The 15,528-nt window shown below is 37.5% G+C and overlaps 1 protein-coding gene across 1 annotated transcript; it reads right to left on the reverse strand.

Annotated features, from left to right (window-relative positions):
• Positions 1-5,250: 5,250 nt before the first annotated feature.
• Positions 5,251-14,992, reverse strand: slc35f6 (solute carrier family 35 member F6). Its single transcript, XM_044329883.1, has 6 exons — positions 14,805-14,992; positions 12,110-12,182; positions 11,498-11,669; positions 9,729-9,941; positions 9,412-9,522; positions 5,251-7,808 (listed from the first exon to the last, which is right to left on the reverse strand). The coding sequence occupies exons 1-6, from the start codon at positions 14,879-14,881 to the stop codon at positions 7,321-7,323; spliced, it is 1,134 nt and encodes a 377-aa protein (XP_044185818.1). The 5' UTR covers positions 14,882-14,992; the 3' UTR covers positions 5,251-7,320.
• Between the last annotated feature and the right edge of the window lie 536 nt (positions 14,993-15,528).

Raw genomic sequence — 15,528 nt, forward strand, 5'->3', positions numbered from 1 at the left:
CTTGTAAAAACTGAAATGTTGCTTTTCCTGCCAGAACCCTGCTGGACACTATTATTCACCTTTATTTCCCTTTTCCCAAACCGTTCCTCCGTGGAGCCGTATAAATGATTGCAGGTGGGATTACTGCCAGTGCCAGCGACTCCTGTCTCTGGTTTAGGTATACTTGAGACTTGAATCTGTCTTGAACAATAGAAACTACATAGTCGACTAGGAAAAGGTGCAATCCTCTGTTTTTTTAAAGCAGTTTGGAAACCGAATACTGTCCGTGAGGGCTGTTGCTCACTAAACAAATTCTTAGTCAGCTCATGATCAAAAGCTTTTCTGTGACTACGTTTTGTCCAGTCATGCACTACTACTCTTAAAATCTAGTGTTCAGTAAAGATGAAAACATATTTGTGAACATTTTTGTTGTGCAAGAGGTGTGAGTATCATTTTACATTAATGACTAACAGCTCACTCCCTATGAATCAGATAAAAGTTCCTCGGCTGATTAGTTGACTAATCATGTAAGAGGACGCAGCAGCTCTAGTTTAAAGACTGCTTTCATTCAAGAATCCATATTCTCTGCAGTGAAGCTAATCAGAACTTAAACAAACAATGTGAAACCGAAATGTCAAAACATTTATGAGTCACATGCACACTGTGGATGAAAACAAAGCAGTGCTGCCGTGCAATGATGACTACCTGAAGTTCAGCGTCTGACGGAGCCCATTGTTGTTGCCTGATTGCTCGCTGTGTGTTTTTCAGGAAGCCTTATCAGGGCCGGAGGAAAACTGAATGAGCACCTCTGACTGTAGCCCTGCTGGATCAGAGGCAGGACAGAATTAAATGATTTCCATTATTACACCCAGAATTATTGCTCCCCTCTGTAAGACTCCAGCTCAAGCCAAGATTACTATTTCTGGCAATGTTTGCCTCAGGAAGGAACTTTCGCAGATTTAATGGGACCTGGGCCATTGTACACAGCCTTCTGTATGGCACACTGCCATCATTTCCACAGAGAGAGAGAGAGAGAAAAAAGAACTGAGGGATGTGTCTAAAGTCAATTCAAAACAAGACTGTCCCGTTTATGTGACCCTGAATAAATCCACTATATTTCAAACAGTGAACTCTCTCTCACGGTGGCATGAAATGATTTTTGATTTGCATTTCTATGAGGTTAAATGTCAACGTCTGACAATGAACGCCTGCTTCTGTGATCTGTGAAACGTGACCGGCTGCATGTTCTTGGTGAAATTTAAAGGAAATAATAAACAGCTTTGTTCCGTGATCTCATCTCAGTTTGAATTAAGCACTAATATGAACAATGGTGGAAGAAGTAATCAGATGCTGTGAAATGTAACTTGTCATTTCCATTTAAAAATATGAGTGCAAGGGCTGCCTTAAAATTTTAGGTCAAATAAACAAATACAAATAGTTCTTCTAACATGCTAAAAGTTATCTTGACTAAATATCACATGTTGTCTAAACTTGATTTAATGAGTTGAGTTGAGTTAAGCCATCTGGTCAGAAGACTTCAAGTCATTAATATCAGTTCTGAAACTTGAAATTTTAGGTTGAATTAACTTGAAATTATTAAAAAAATATGTATATTTAAGTTAACTGAATGACAAAATATTACCACTAAATTCCTGTATGATATTTTACATAGTAGTACTACCATGCTATAAAAATACTTCATCATAAGTAAGAGTATTACATTCAAAATTGTCCTTATAAGTACAGAAGTATTATCAGATTTTATTTTCTTTCAATATCAAGTGTAAGTACTCACAATACATAAATTAGTCCTTGTGAGTAATATTATTAAGTTTTATTATCTAATAGTTATTAATGTTGCTTTAAGTTGCATGCTACTGTTGTAAATGAGTGATGTGGAGCTCATTTTAATCACTTTTTAGTCCTACAGTCTGTTTAATCTGTAACAATGCATCATATTTTATGTTTAAGTTGAAATTAAATTGATCTTTTTATACAGAATCTTAACAAACAAAGTAACTAGTTACTAAAGCTGCAGTGAATAAATGTAGTGGAGTAAAAAGTATAATATTTCACAATACACAATACAATATTTCCCTCTGAAATATAGTGGAGTAGGAGTGTAAATTATACTTAAAATGTTAACTTAAGTAGCCTACAGTACTTGAGTAAATGTACTTAGTTACTTTCCACCACTGATTCTGGACAAGTCGCTTATATAAATTAAAATATTCTAATGAATCATGAAAATGATGAAATAAAAACAGATTATTCTTCCTATAATGCACAAGATTAATACACACAACAAAAATATCAATAAATTCAAGTGTTTAGAGGCCCAAATACTACATCAGGCCACATCCCAACTATCTCTTTTTCCAACCCTATACAGCCTGTTGCTCATTATCAGATGCCAACATATTTAAACTGAATGCAGATTATTCCCACAGATATTAAAATATTACTGACTGCATGCATGAAGGCAGAAAATGTACAAGCAGCTCCCCCCAGTGACAAAATGCTCCCTCTTCTTGTTTTTTTTGTTTTGTTTTTTTCCCCAAACAGCTTCAACTCTGATGGAAACAGGCAACAAATAAATCTCCAGTAGAAGTAGATTAATAAATTGGACAACTGATAGAAATGATGCTTATATAAGAATAAGAACTTGCATAGTGGCTGTCTTTTTCTGAGTGTGTCACTGTTGAGCTGCTGCTCAAGCGACTGCAGCTCAACAGCTGCTCGTATTTAAGAAAAATAATCATACAGCAAACCTTCAAATTTAAAAATCCTGGACACGGGAAGATGAGGAGAGATCAAAATATGTGCTCTCAGTCTTTAAAACACATCTGTATGCTTTTTCCTCTCAATGTTCATATTTTTCAGTGTTAATTTTTAATTTAGGTTACAGTTATGTGGACTTTTCCAGAGTGAAAGAGTCAGTGCTGTACTTATTATAAATTTAAAATCTTATATTTTGTACGCCCCCTTGTGTATAGAATTGTGTTTGCCAAGTTTCAATTATTAAAAACACAATAAAAATAGTGTTTATGTTTTTAAAACAGTGCTATGTTGACTCAGGAGGTAATTTATTGGGTTTAATAACAATAATAATAACCTACTGATAGTTCAAATGCTTTTTTAAAAGTCTACTTTAAGGTCCAACATCAACTTGAAATGAATCCAGTAGACCAGGATCATATGAGTGAATCACTGAGGAGAATAAATCCCATTACAGCCCCTGTCTTTCCTTTTGTGGTATTGGGGCTTTGTCTGCTGGCTCTGCACAGTCAGAACTGAAGACATTAAGTGGTCATTAGCTGGACACTGGAGTGGTAGACTAATCACACTCACCTCCAGCCTGCCCTCCGCTGTAAACAACCTAAGGGCCGCTTTAAGGGAAGCTTTTAAATATGATGGTGACTCTGTGCCTTTGAGCAAAACCGTCTGTTTAGATTAAAACAGATTAAAGTCGCCCCGTGCAGCTCCAGCGTGCAGATGTACACACGGTTAAATCACACGAGAGCAGAGGAGACTAATGGAAACGCAAAAAGGTCATAATAACAAACCATTAGGCCTGCTGCTTCTTCTCCTGCGTGGTGGCGAGCTGCCATGAGGATGACAATAAACCACTGCAAAAAAAAAAAAAAAAAAAATACATTCAAACATTTCACTCACATTTGTTTGAAATATCTTGTTTTAATTGAGTAATGCATAAATCGCAACATTGTGTATAATAATTGGAGATTTTGCAGCCACCATCATAAAAAAACACGATTTTTTTAAAATAAAGTGGACCTCAAAAGTGAGCACATGCATTTCTACTTACCGTCGATTGCGTCTCCGTTTTGGGGGATTTTGCACTCACAACCTTTAAATAAAGAAGTAAAATGAAGCTGACGATCAAATATAAAGTAAATCGATTAAATGAAATGACTGGAACAACCTGCCTGGCTTTAACCACGTAATTATTACAGAAAAACAGTAATTTTAGGATGTTTTACCTTTACCTTATCTCCTTAAGTGGCGATATAAATGTGTGTTTGCATATATGAAATGGCTCCGTGAATGTTTGAGAAGATGCACTGAAGGACAGACAGGCAGTGTGTTCAGTGGAGTGAGGAAGAGCAGAGCATCTTCATCCTGCAGCCTTCTCTGTTTAAACGCGCTGCTGCTGCTGGATCAGCCGGCAGCTCCACACAGCAGCAGGTCTGAAGGTGCACAGAGGACCAAAGTTACACGGACACACATATGTAGAGGTTAGATTGTGTAGCCTATAAAATGTTTTTTTTTAAAAGTAGACTATTTGTGCGTAGGGATTCTTTATTTTAGTCGTTCACAGACTTATTTTTTGCTGTGGGGGTTTTGTCTCAGGGGACATGAGGCCGCATCGGGACGCATTTATCCAGAAAACAGCTACTGGAAATGTTTTTCCATGCTGTCCCAGGAGCTCCTTCTGCGTTGTTTATGGTTTATCATTTTTATTTTTATTTTATTTATTTATTTGTTTTTGCTGTAGATGCTGTAGATCTTCATCCATGTGTCTAAACTATAAACACCTGTCTGTTTCACACAGGCTAATCTTTAATGCTTTATGTTAATTAGATAATTGTATTTTTTTAGTTAATTAATGTAAATGTTAATGTTTCGTTTTTCAAATTCAAATGGTCCCTATATATACACACATATATCCCATTTTGGGAAAGGGGTCTCAGACTTGCAACATGACGATAATGTATTACCTCCAAGGTATTATCTGAACATATTTCATAACTTTTCTTGCAGGTAGTTTAGAATTATTTAACGTTGCAGATGTTCTTTCTTGTTCCCTCAGGCTGCGCACCACTGTTCACTTTACGGCTTTATTTACAGTCATTTAATATACACTGTATATATATATTTACAACGGAGTCGTTTTGTTTTATAACCTGTATATTACTGCGGACAACTTAATGTAATGTAGTTTTTCCTCAGCACAGTGACAAGGTTAGCAGCTCATAACTAAAGCTGCACACAATGAAGAGTTGCTGCTCATTTTCTAGCAAAACGCTGCCATCTAGCGGCCATGTCGAGTGTTACTGTGAAAGACTTCACGCTGGTCTGCAGTGTGTGTGTGTGTGTGTGTGTGTGTATGTCTGTTTACTTTATGTGTATCTTTATGAGGACCAATTTGAGTTTTATACCTTGGGACTGAAGACATTTTTGGAAAGTGAGAACATTTTGTTCGGTCCCCACTTTGCACTTTGGGACAGAACTTCAAAGGGCTGTTTGAGGTTTTAAACTTTATTTTAGGGGAAGATTACGATTAGGTTTATGCTGGGTAACGGGGTATGGAATGCATTATGTCAATGGGGGTCCTCACAAGTGTACAAAGAAGTGTGTGTGCGTGCGCGCGTGCGTGTGTGTGGACTGAAACATACAGCAAAGTGACAGTCAACAGTCCATCAAAACAAGTAAAACCATTTTTCTTTTGCTAACATACTATTAATCCTCTATAAATGTGTCTGTAATAACAGTAGACATTGTTTACACAGGCCTACAAAATAAATAAACTAGTTTATGACTTTGTTGGTAACAATCACTAGTAAACTGGTAATTAAATAAATTTTGAAATGACTTAATTTCTACTCTAAATAAAGGTGTGTATGTGGTTCATTTCAATGTGTCTGTGCAGTTAATTAACACATTTTCCTTCCTCCTATTTGTAGAGCTGAACGGGGTCGTGTGTACAGATCCCGGGGGATTCCTGGGTTTAACCTTTGACCTCCATTAAAGCATATGTACGGTCTTCAGGGAGGATGTTGGGTTGACTCAGGAAGTGCAGGCAGGGCAGGTGTCAGCTGCTGGTGACACAGGACTCTACTGCTGGCTGTTCACTCGACTGAGCTGGTGTTTCAGACTCAAACCTTTGTCATATTTTCATCACAATTTTGTCTGTATTTTCAGCTTAGAGTGTCAAGAGTCAATGTGGCTACAAGGAGAAAACCAGCATCTTTTCAAGCTAAAGGTCATTAAATGTCTCTTTTTTATACTGTGTATTATATCAATATTATCATTAATTATTAATTTCTCTAATACCAATAATAATAAATTACAAATAACGAAAAAACATATGTAGTACCTTTTGAAGAAAGAAACGAGGTGACTCCAAACTGTATTGAGACACAACTATGGCTGCAACTGATGATTATTTTCATTGTTTTACTGACAGATCAATGGTTTAGTCTATAAAATTTCATAAAGTAGTGAAAAATTTCCATCACAATTTCCGCGAGATTAATTTTCTGTTGATTGTTTCAGCCGTACTATCAGACAACTATTGAGGCCTAAAAACACAATATTGTACCAATCAAATGATGCAATACAAACACAATTCAAGTCTTTTTGGCTTGTTTCATAAATGTATTTGTAAAAAAATCACTTTCTTCACCATGACAACATTACAACACAAGCCTGAGTAAAAAGGCCATTCCACAATTCAACTAGTGTGATTTAATAACAGTTCCCTTTTTTTTCTTTTTTTGGCTGTACATAACAGCCAACGCCTTAAACGACTGAATAGAGAAAAAGGATTTACAATAACAAGTGCAAATCACTTGGTGTGCGAGCTCAGTCCTCTGGTGACATGTTGATATGTACAAATAAACCCACAAGAGTGAAAAGGTCAGAGAGCAAATATACAGATATTCTGTCCAAACTGCTTTTCTGCCTCCAGTAGATTCTGTATTCAACCAAACTGAGATTAAGAAAATGCCTCTGCAGTCTGATTACAAAGAAAATGTTGAATGTTGCCTTCACGAGGCAGTGAAGTGACATTCAGTGCACGCTGAAAAAACTTTGGCACAATCATACTGCACAGCCAGCAACATTTAAAAAAAAATAAAAACCCATTCTAACAATTGATCATAGGAAAGCAAACTTGCATACAGGAGAATCTGCATAAGACATCTTAATGATCTTTACACTAATTTCTAACTTGTGTGACAGTAATTTTCATAAACCTGTGCTTTAGTGGTTAAACACTGAACAATGCTAAAAAAAATCAGTCCGTTCAAGCTTTTTTCTGAGAATAAAAAATAGATAAAAAGGGTCAGGGAGCAAAGGTTGATATTGCCTAAAAATTATTAATGTTTTGTTCAGAAGGACATAACAAATTAATCCCTGTATTGTAGCATTACAGCTCCTTTACACCACCCTCTTTATCATCTTTAAAATAATGTACACACACACATATTCTGTGAGGTCAGTTAAAACCTGAGGTGTGAGAAAAAAAACCCTCAATTTAAAAAGAGACTATATTAGTGACAGCATTCAATAAAGGTGTCAACTGTCACAGACACATTTTTAGCTCTCGTCACCAGCCTGCACCCTGCCCTCACCCAGCAGTCTCTCCCTTTCTCCCGCGCTGCTCTCCTCCTCTTGGTTCACCATCCCAGCGCAGCACGGTATTCTGGCCAGCAGGGGGCGGTGCAGTCCATTGTAGAGCGCTGTGCCGAGCAGCAGGACCAGGAAGCCCAGCACCTGCAGGCCGTGAAACTGCTCCCAACCCAGCGCCATGCTCACCACCCAGATGACAAGCGTGCGCAGGCTGTCCAGCACCATGCGGGTGGTGGCGCTGATCTCTTTGGTGACGCTGATCCCAGCGAAGTTGAAGAAGGCGATGCTGACTGTGTTGCCCAGCAGAGCCAACAGGATGAGAGGCTGGTGCCCAATCTGACAGAAGGCGTCCAGCGCGTCTTCCAGCACCTGCCGAGGGTTGTCGCTGAAGTTGCCCACATGGATGAAATACATGGGGATGAGCAGCAGCGACAGAACAAAGAAACCAAAGAAACCTGGAAATAGAAAACACAATTTAATATGACTAATAATAAATGACTGTCTAACATGTTGTTACGCTTTTTTCTGCTTATAAAGGAGGCTAAAGGAGCTAACAGGTAAAATCAGCAGCCATGTTATAGTGAATTTATTAATAGGATAGCCCCTTGAGATGTAACATCTCATTTTCAAGGGGGTCCTAAAAAACACAAAATACAGAATATAACATACTTACAATGACAACGTTACATAACAAACATAGACTACAAACACACAGATACAGACAGCTCTCTCACCATCTCCCACCCACACCGCCCACCCTCAGCAGTTGTACAAGAAACTAGATACAAGAAATGAGAAATGACTGGTAAAATCCGATCAGTTTCATCAGTACCGGGAGCACTTGAAACAATTCATCTTCTAATTGTAATTACACACAAATTAAAAGCATGAACAGGTTGTTTTAAGATGACAGAATAAAGAAGTCCTGAAGCAGCGAAAAGAGTTAATAGAGAATAGAGAAAGAGGGAGATCATTCCAGTCGGCTGGAGCTTTGTACTGAAAAGACCTGCGTCTGACTTCTTTAGAAATTCTGGGGTGTTATTTATTGTCACTCTTGTTTTTCTTGAAGGAGATACCTTAAAGCTGCAATAATTGATTTTTTGGCCACTTGGGGGCAGTAAAACAAGTTGTAAACACCATATTTACTTATTATCACATTATTAAGTTATTATAGCGAACATCTTAGCAAACTAAACATCCAGTAGACACTAGGCAACATTAGCATTTATTTCTTCCAGGTCTGGTTTTGTCTCCACAAGCTCCTGAAGGAAATTCAGTTGGCTACTGGCTCCACCATATTAACCAGCTAGTCGCTAACTCTGTCTGTCTACTGTTTAGTGCTGTGCAGGTAGTGTACAGCTGGTTTATCAAAGCTTTTTCACACAAAAAAGGTTGACGAGAGCAGTGAGACTAAACCAAAACAGTCAAGTTGCCACTTTACAACCAAAACAATGAGCTGAAAGGTGCTAAAACTCTTCTTAGACTTGAGGGGAAACTGCAGAGTTGTGTCTCTGTTAGTTTGTCACTATTTTTAAAGTAATTTAATCCATTGTTAATGTTACAATAATGATTAGTGCAGCACTTAAACACTCTGAATTTCAGGTTTGAATTTACTTTGTCAAACTCTTTTCACACAGTTGAGAAAATCTCTGTATCAGTCTCAGTATCACTCCTACTTCTCTTTTACACACAATGCATCTAACGTCACAGTCACACTTCTCAAATTTACCTACATGAAAAGTATTTTTAAAAGGATATTAATACCTCAGTAAATATTTAACTCTATAATTGATAATACCTCATTTATAGTGTTACTGGTTTGTGCTGGAAAAACAAAGATAAACCTAGTTTATCTGTTGTTGTTGATGTTGTTGAAATGTTGCTGTTTGACCTTTACATTCCTTATTATTGACTTCTTCTAACATTGGCAACTCAGGAATGTGGTTCATTCTTCTTGTGCATTTAGAGTAAAATCCACCCTCAGAAGTTTATCACCAATACCAGCAAACATGTTTCCTACAGTTTTACAAATAGCTCTTGTTGTGAACAACATCTTACCTTCAGTACCAACAGCCCGAAGAGGATGAACATCGTGTTTGTAGACAAACTTTTCTTCTAGGACCATCTGCACAGAAACAATGACCTGAGCCAAGACGATCAGAAGGTCTCCTGCAGGACGGAAGAGAGTAGGTGTGTTTATTTCACTGCTAATGAAACACTGCATGTTTAGTTGGGAAATGCAGTTGCATGTAGTAGTGGCGTTAGAGTTAGTCCCTTCATGATTCTTGTACATGTTTGACAAATACAAAGGGTCTTCACTACTATATTTTCCATTTTTATCAGTTCTTTTCTTGCAGTTAGAAAATCTGCCTTACCAGTGATGACGTCACTGAGATTGTGTTCGTCTTTGTGGCCGCTGAAGAAGTCAGCGAGGCCCACTATCACCAGGCCCAGGATGGTGATGAGGATGCCGATCCACTGGCTAGCCAACAGGCGACGCCCGAGAAACGCCACAGACAGCAGACCGGTGAAGATGATGACGGCTCCACGCAGCATCTGGAAGCTGGAGGCGCTCGTCATGTTGAGTGCTAGAAACCAAGAAAAGGGTTTAACATAGCAGATATCTAACCCTGGAACCTACATTGCCATCAGTTAATTTTGTACTTTTATGAGCTAGAAATACATGCTTTGTGCAGAAATGCAGGTATTTACAGTTATTTTTTAGGACATTTTACAGAGATGGTACAATGTGGTACAAATTTTAAGAAAAAACAGAGAAAAGTAATAAGTTGATTTAGTTAAGTGCTGATTCATTATATTTGCGTTCATAATTAGTTGTTAACTCCTAATAAATTAGACTCTTAACAATTATTCAACTGATAGAAAATACTTAGTTTTCAGTGTGTAGTTTTGTGTGTTGAACAATATATTAGAATATTTATTAAGTTTTTTCAGTAACTTCCTAAAGTAGCTGCTGTGCAACTGTTCATTCTTAGGACATTTCAACAAAAGTCTTGTGTAATTTGGTAGCATACAGGAAATGTGTATGTAATACAATACAAAAAATACAAATATGTATACTGAAATACATAATGTTATATTTATTCTGATACTGTTCTACTTAAACTTGGTGTATGGTGTAACTACTTTGCAGAGATGACAGGCCAGCACCTTTCCATTGAAAGGACAGTGACAGACTGTGAGTGTAGAGATAACTGAAGAGGAGGCTAGTTGTACCTGCCTGCTGAGGGTATAATAATGGATGGCTGAGAGCATAACTTTGTACTTTACCTAAGACAGCTCTCTGTATCTGTTGCTGGTTTTGTAGCCGCTTGCAAGTGTATTAAACCCAGAAAGACATTCTCTGGTTTGTGAGTCTTTGATTACAGAAACTTCCACGTCAGTGCTCATTATAGAGTATTTAAGAAACAACTTTATGTGCTAATATGTAGTTTGAGCACATTTCCTATATACTGTACCACCAAATCATATAATCCTTTCATAGAAATGTACTTTTTATGAAACAACCTAATTAGCTGATGCATCGTTTGACACATAAAACTACACACTGATATCTAAGTATTTTCTGTCTGTCAAGAACTACTCTAGAATCTAACTATGTATAAACTCAAATATAATGAGTGGATATTTACCAATTACACCAACTTTATACTTTTTTCTTTTTTTCTTGTAATTTGTACCGAATTGCAGCACCCTCTCTGCAAAATGTCCCAAAAATTAACTGTTAAATACCCCCAAATTACCCAGAAAATGTACAGGAAATCAGTGTAACATTAGGGGACCTGAAAAACAAAGCATTACCTAAAATATTGATCCCACTGGCATCCCCCCTTACTCTTACCTTTCCAAGACACATAAACAAACAAGTTGTGTGGCTCAATAAAGCTGCAAGGTATAGTTCACGAAGTAACACGAAGTTACGCTGACAAAAACAACATTATCTTTAACTTAATTATCTGCAGAAAAGATTGTTTGAACAGACGTGGATAATCTATACCTTTTTGCTGCCATTTGACCTTTGAAAAACCTTTGGAAAGCAGGACGGATCGGGACACAAGTTTACTTAACGTCTACCATATGCGCCGTAAAAACAACATAGCAGATAAAGGCTGCGGTCACTTACCAACATACATGATGGAGGTGGCCGTCATGTCACACATGGCCGGAGGGAAGAAGAGGAGAGGGTTGAAGCTCTGGCCTGGATTCATCTTGGGCTCTGGGCTACGTCTGTCGTGGCAAAGCAAGATGTAGAAAACCGCAAGACAGCTGAACTCGCCCAAAAACATTCCCACTGCCTGGGACACAGATGAACAGGAAGACAGGGAACAGATTCATTTTTTTTTAGATACCAAAACAATATTTTTTATTCCTTACTTTGAGAAAAGTTAAGTTTTTTTACCTTTATGTTTGTCTACAAAACCTTTTTTCATTCAACAAAAGAGGCAACAGTTTAAATGTCTAAACATTAAGTTGGCAGCTGTTCAAGAACTTTGCCTAAGTAAAATAGTCTAAAATTGGCAATTTTTCTATGGAAATCAGGAACTATCCAATCAAAACGTAAACAACATTATGAATCTGACCAGATATTTGATGATCAGGCATCAGGTAATCTTTTACATGGCATCAGTACAATTTTTGGCATTCAATACTCTGACCTGGGATTTGAACTCTAGTGTGAAAGTGAAACACCGTATACGTGCTAAACACCACTGTCACTTGCAGGCTGTTACTTTACCTGCACAAACGGGTGAGAGAACCCATGTTCAGGGTCGTCCCGGCAACCCCTCGCTGAGAACGTGTCAGCCCATCTGTTGGACGAGAAGACATTATTCCAAATGAATTATGGATATTTTACACAGTCAAATGAGAAAGGGGTATAAAAACGAGCTGCAATGATTAGACGATGAATCAATTAGTCGATCAACAGAAACTATTTCATTTAACAATCATTCTAGTCATTTTTGTAAGGAAATATTTGCTGGTTGCAGCTTCAGAGTTGTAGCTTTATTGTGTCATATTGGACATGTTGATCTGACACAGCAACACGTTTAACGAAGTCACCATGGGCCCTATAAAATTAAATTAAACAGTGCTTTCTGACATTTTATAGACAAAACAATTAATCAAGAAAATATTCTGCAGATTAATAAATCGTAAAAATAATCATTAACTGCAGCCCTGCTTAAACAAAGCATAACTCGGCTCTAGACTTTAAAAACTTTTTTCAGCATTAAATGATAAATACATATATAAAAAACAAGTGAATCTCCGACTGTGTTTTTGGGATTTTACACAGTATGCCTGTTTTTAACCAACACGCACGTTACTGAACTGCTGTGTCGAGGATTTTTACTTCTCTCATTGAATATATTGCATTCACTGTGACTTCATTTAAAACACTGTACAGTCAGACATTGTGATTCGCTTGTAAAGTTAATGAGTGCTCACGTCTGCATTGACTTTTATAGACGGACAGTCAGAGGAAGCATGACCGGCATGTGAGCGTCCTGTCTGCTTCAATATGCAAGACAAGGGATTGTGGACCTTGAAGGTGATGACACAGCACTTCCTTCAAATGCAACATCTTTTCTGAGCTCATCAATACACATAGGAAACCAGAGTCTGTTGACTGATCCGAGTCTACTGATTGTTTGTGGTCAGTGTGTGTTTTGGAAAAGCTGGATTTAAAAAAATATGTGGTGCAATCAAAACTATCGACCTACTGTACAAACTGTAACTGATCTCGGCTGTAGCGCTTTAAATCCAGTGAAGCTTCACTGTGACGGGGCCTGTAGTGGCTGTAGTGAAACTTTACCTGTTAGTTTCTGTGTTCGTCTGTCAGCTACATGCCACAGCTTGTTTTCTATTACACATTAGTGCACTTAAACCTTCATTCGTAACAGTTTGGAGCTTGGATACTGCTGTTCTCAGCTGACAAAAACCCACAAACGGAGAGAGAAGTGTGTGTCAGGCAGCAGAAAGCTGACATCACAGATTATTGGAGAAGTACAGAAACGCTGAATTCCTGGTTTCACTAAAAGGGCAAACCTCTTCCTACCGTGACAATAATGAGAGAGGAATTAAATGTAATAGTGCTAAAATAATGAGTCACTTAAGCTATGACTTGATCCACTGAAAATGAATCTGTAACATTTTGATAATTTATCAGTTGGTTTTAGTAATTTATGAAGCAAAAATACCAAACAGTCTCTGGCTCCAGTTCTCAAATAGGAAGACTTGATACTTTTCTCAGATTTATATATTTGTATATGGACTATTTTTGGACTTTGAACTGTTTTGGACAATGACATTTAAGAAAAAAATTAATTTATTGAAAAATGTGGTAAAATATGATATTGGTTGGACAAAAAAAGACATTTGGAGACATCCTTTAGAGGTTTAGGAAGATATAAATGGCATTATTCTGTATTTTCTGATGTTTTTAAGACCAAACAATAATGAAAGTATCATTAGCTGCAGCCCTGAAATATATGATGAATCATTTCAGGGCTGGAACAATTAGTTGATTCATCAATTCATTGATCAAAAGAAAAGTAACAGTCAGCATTTTTGATCATCAATTAATTGTGTACAATTTTTATCAAGGAAAATTGCTTCTAACTGCTTCTCAAATACTATGATTTGCTGCTTTTCTTTGTTTTGTATGATTGTAAATTCAATATCTTTGGATTTTGGACTGTTGGTCAGACACAACAAGACATTTTGGAGACATCTCCTTGTGGTTTAGGAAGATTTAATTGAGATCTTCCATTATTTTCTGATGTTTTTAAGACAAAACAATAATGAAACTAATAGTTGGTTGCAGCCCTGAAATACATGATGACTCATTTGTAAATGCCAGCTGACTAAACTAAACTAACTAGTTATTTCACCTCTGAGAGTCATGTCCCATTAAATCAGGTTGTTACACAAACATAGCTCATGTTAATGACTGTTTAAAGCTGCAGTGCCGGTTTAGTTGTGCTCACTGCGACATTTGATCTGAGATAAACCTGTATAAACACTATTTACATCCCATCAGCTGTTCCTTCCGGGCAGCAATCTTATCAGGTTTGTCAATATGATTGAAATGTCCGTGTTGTCACACTAATTAGCTTCCTGACAACGACAAAATTGTAGCTTCTCATCACACCTGATAACGATGTTTATATTAGCTTATTATTGACCAGCTAATAATGCTGAATGCTAATAGCTATAGCTTTAGCAGTTAACTTGATATCGCTGTAACAAAAGCGTAATAAACAAACCAGCTTCATTCATTAATTGGCTCATGAATAAGCCGATAAGTTCTGTAGTTGACGAGTATTCACATTGTCTGGGCTAAACAACATTAGCTCTGTTTTAGCATGAACTATAACTAGAAACACATGACACCAGAATGGGAAACACAATGACATCTGTGTACTCACTTTGCCGATAATGTGTTGATGGAGCCAGTTGTGAGCATAAGTCCCGCGAGGAACAGCTGATATTTTGTCCAAGCCATGCTGCACGCGCGAACGGGACCCACAGACCGGGAACAGGCGACCACAGAGGTGTTTTTTGTTGTTTAAAAGTGACGCAGGTTGTTTTTCACACACTCTCCTCAGCCTGTGAACGCCACATGACAAGCTCCGAGTCAGCTGACTGCGCAAACTACATGCTGCCTTCAGGTCCTGTCGGAAATCACAGAGAACACCAAATTTAAAGGATAGGTTCACAGTTGTTCATGTCTGTCGTAAAGCAATAATCAGGTGCCCAAATGTACATCTACACATGTCACATAGAAACCTTTTCAGTGTTCATTTGGGCACCTGACCGTTGTTTTACGTAAGATGGACTTGAAAAATTGTGAACCTGTCCTTTATGGAGAGTGAATGAAGTGAATGATGGTGTTATACAACTGGAATAGCTGCACTTGTTAACACCAATATACAACTAATCCAATAAAAATAAACTTACCAGTATCTGTAAGTTCAATATATAGGTGACTAGCTGTCAATACTGCATTTTTAACGTCATGCACTCTCTGTTTAAAGTATTCTGTTTATTACAGCTTTTCCTCGATCGCATACACACTATAATTAGGCCTATTAACTGAACATCTCAAACCATGACGCCATCCACCAAAAGACCCATTTCCCAAAATTATAA

This window comes from Thunnus albacares, chromosome 16 (genome assembly GCF_914725855.1).
Source record: "Thunnus albacares chromosome 16, fThuAlb1.1, whole genome shotgun sequence".
Classification (NCBI taxonomy): domain Eukaryota; kingdom Metazoa; phylum Chordata; class Actinopteri; order Scombriformes; family Scombridae; genus Thunnus; species Thunnus albacares.

Excerpts from the sequence above, each read along its gene's own strand:
- slc35f6 (XM_044329883.1), bottom strand. The coding sequence starts at position 14,881 with ATGGCTTGGACAAAATATCAGCTGTTCCTCGCGGGACTTATGCTCACA. Across the intron at positions 12,183-14,804 it reads ATCAACACATTATCGGCAAA|ATGGGCTGACACGTTCTCAG; the intron begins GTGAGTACACAG and ends CTCGTCCAACAG. Across the intron at positions 9,942-11,497 it reads CACCTCCATCATGTATGTTG|CACTCAACATGACGAGCGCC; the intron begins GTAAGTGACCGC and ends CTTGGTTTCTAG.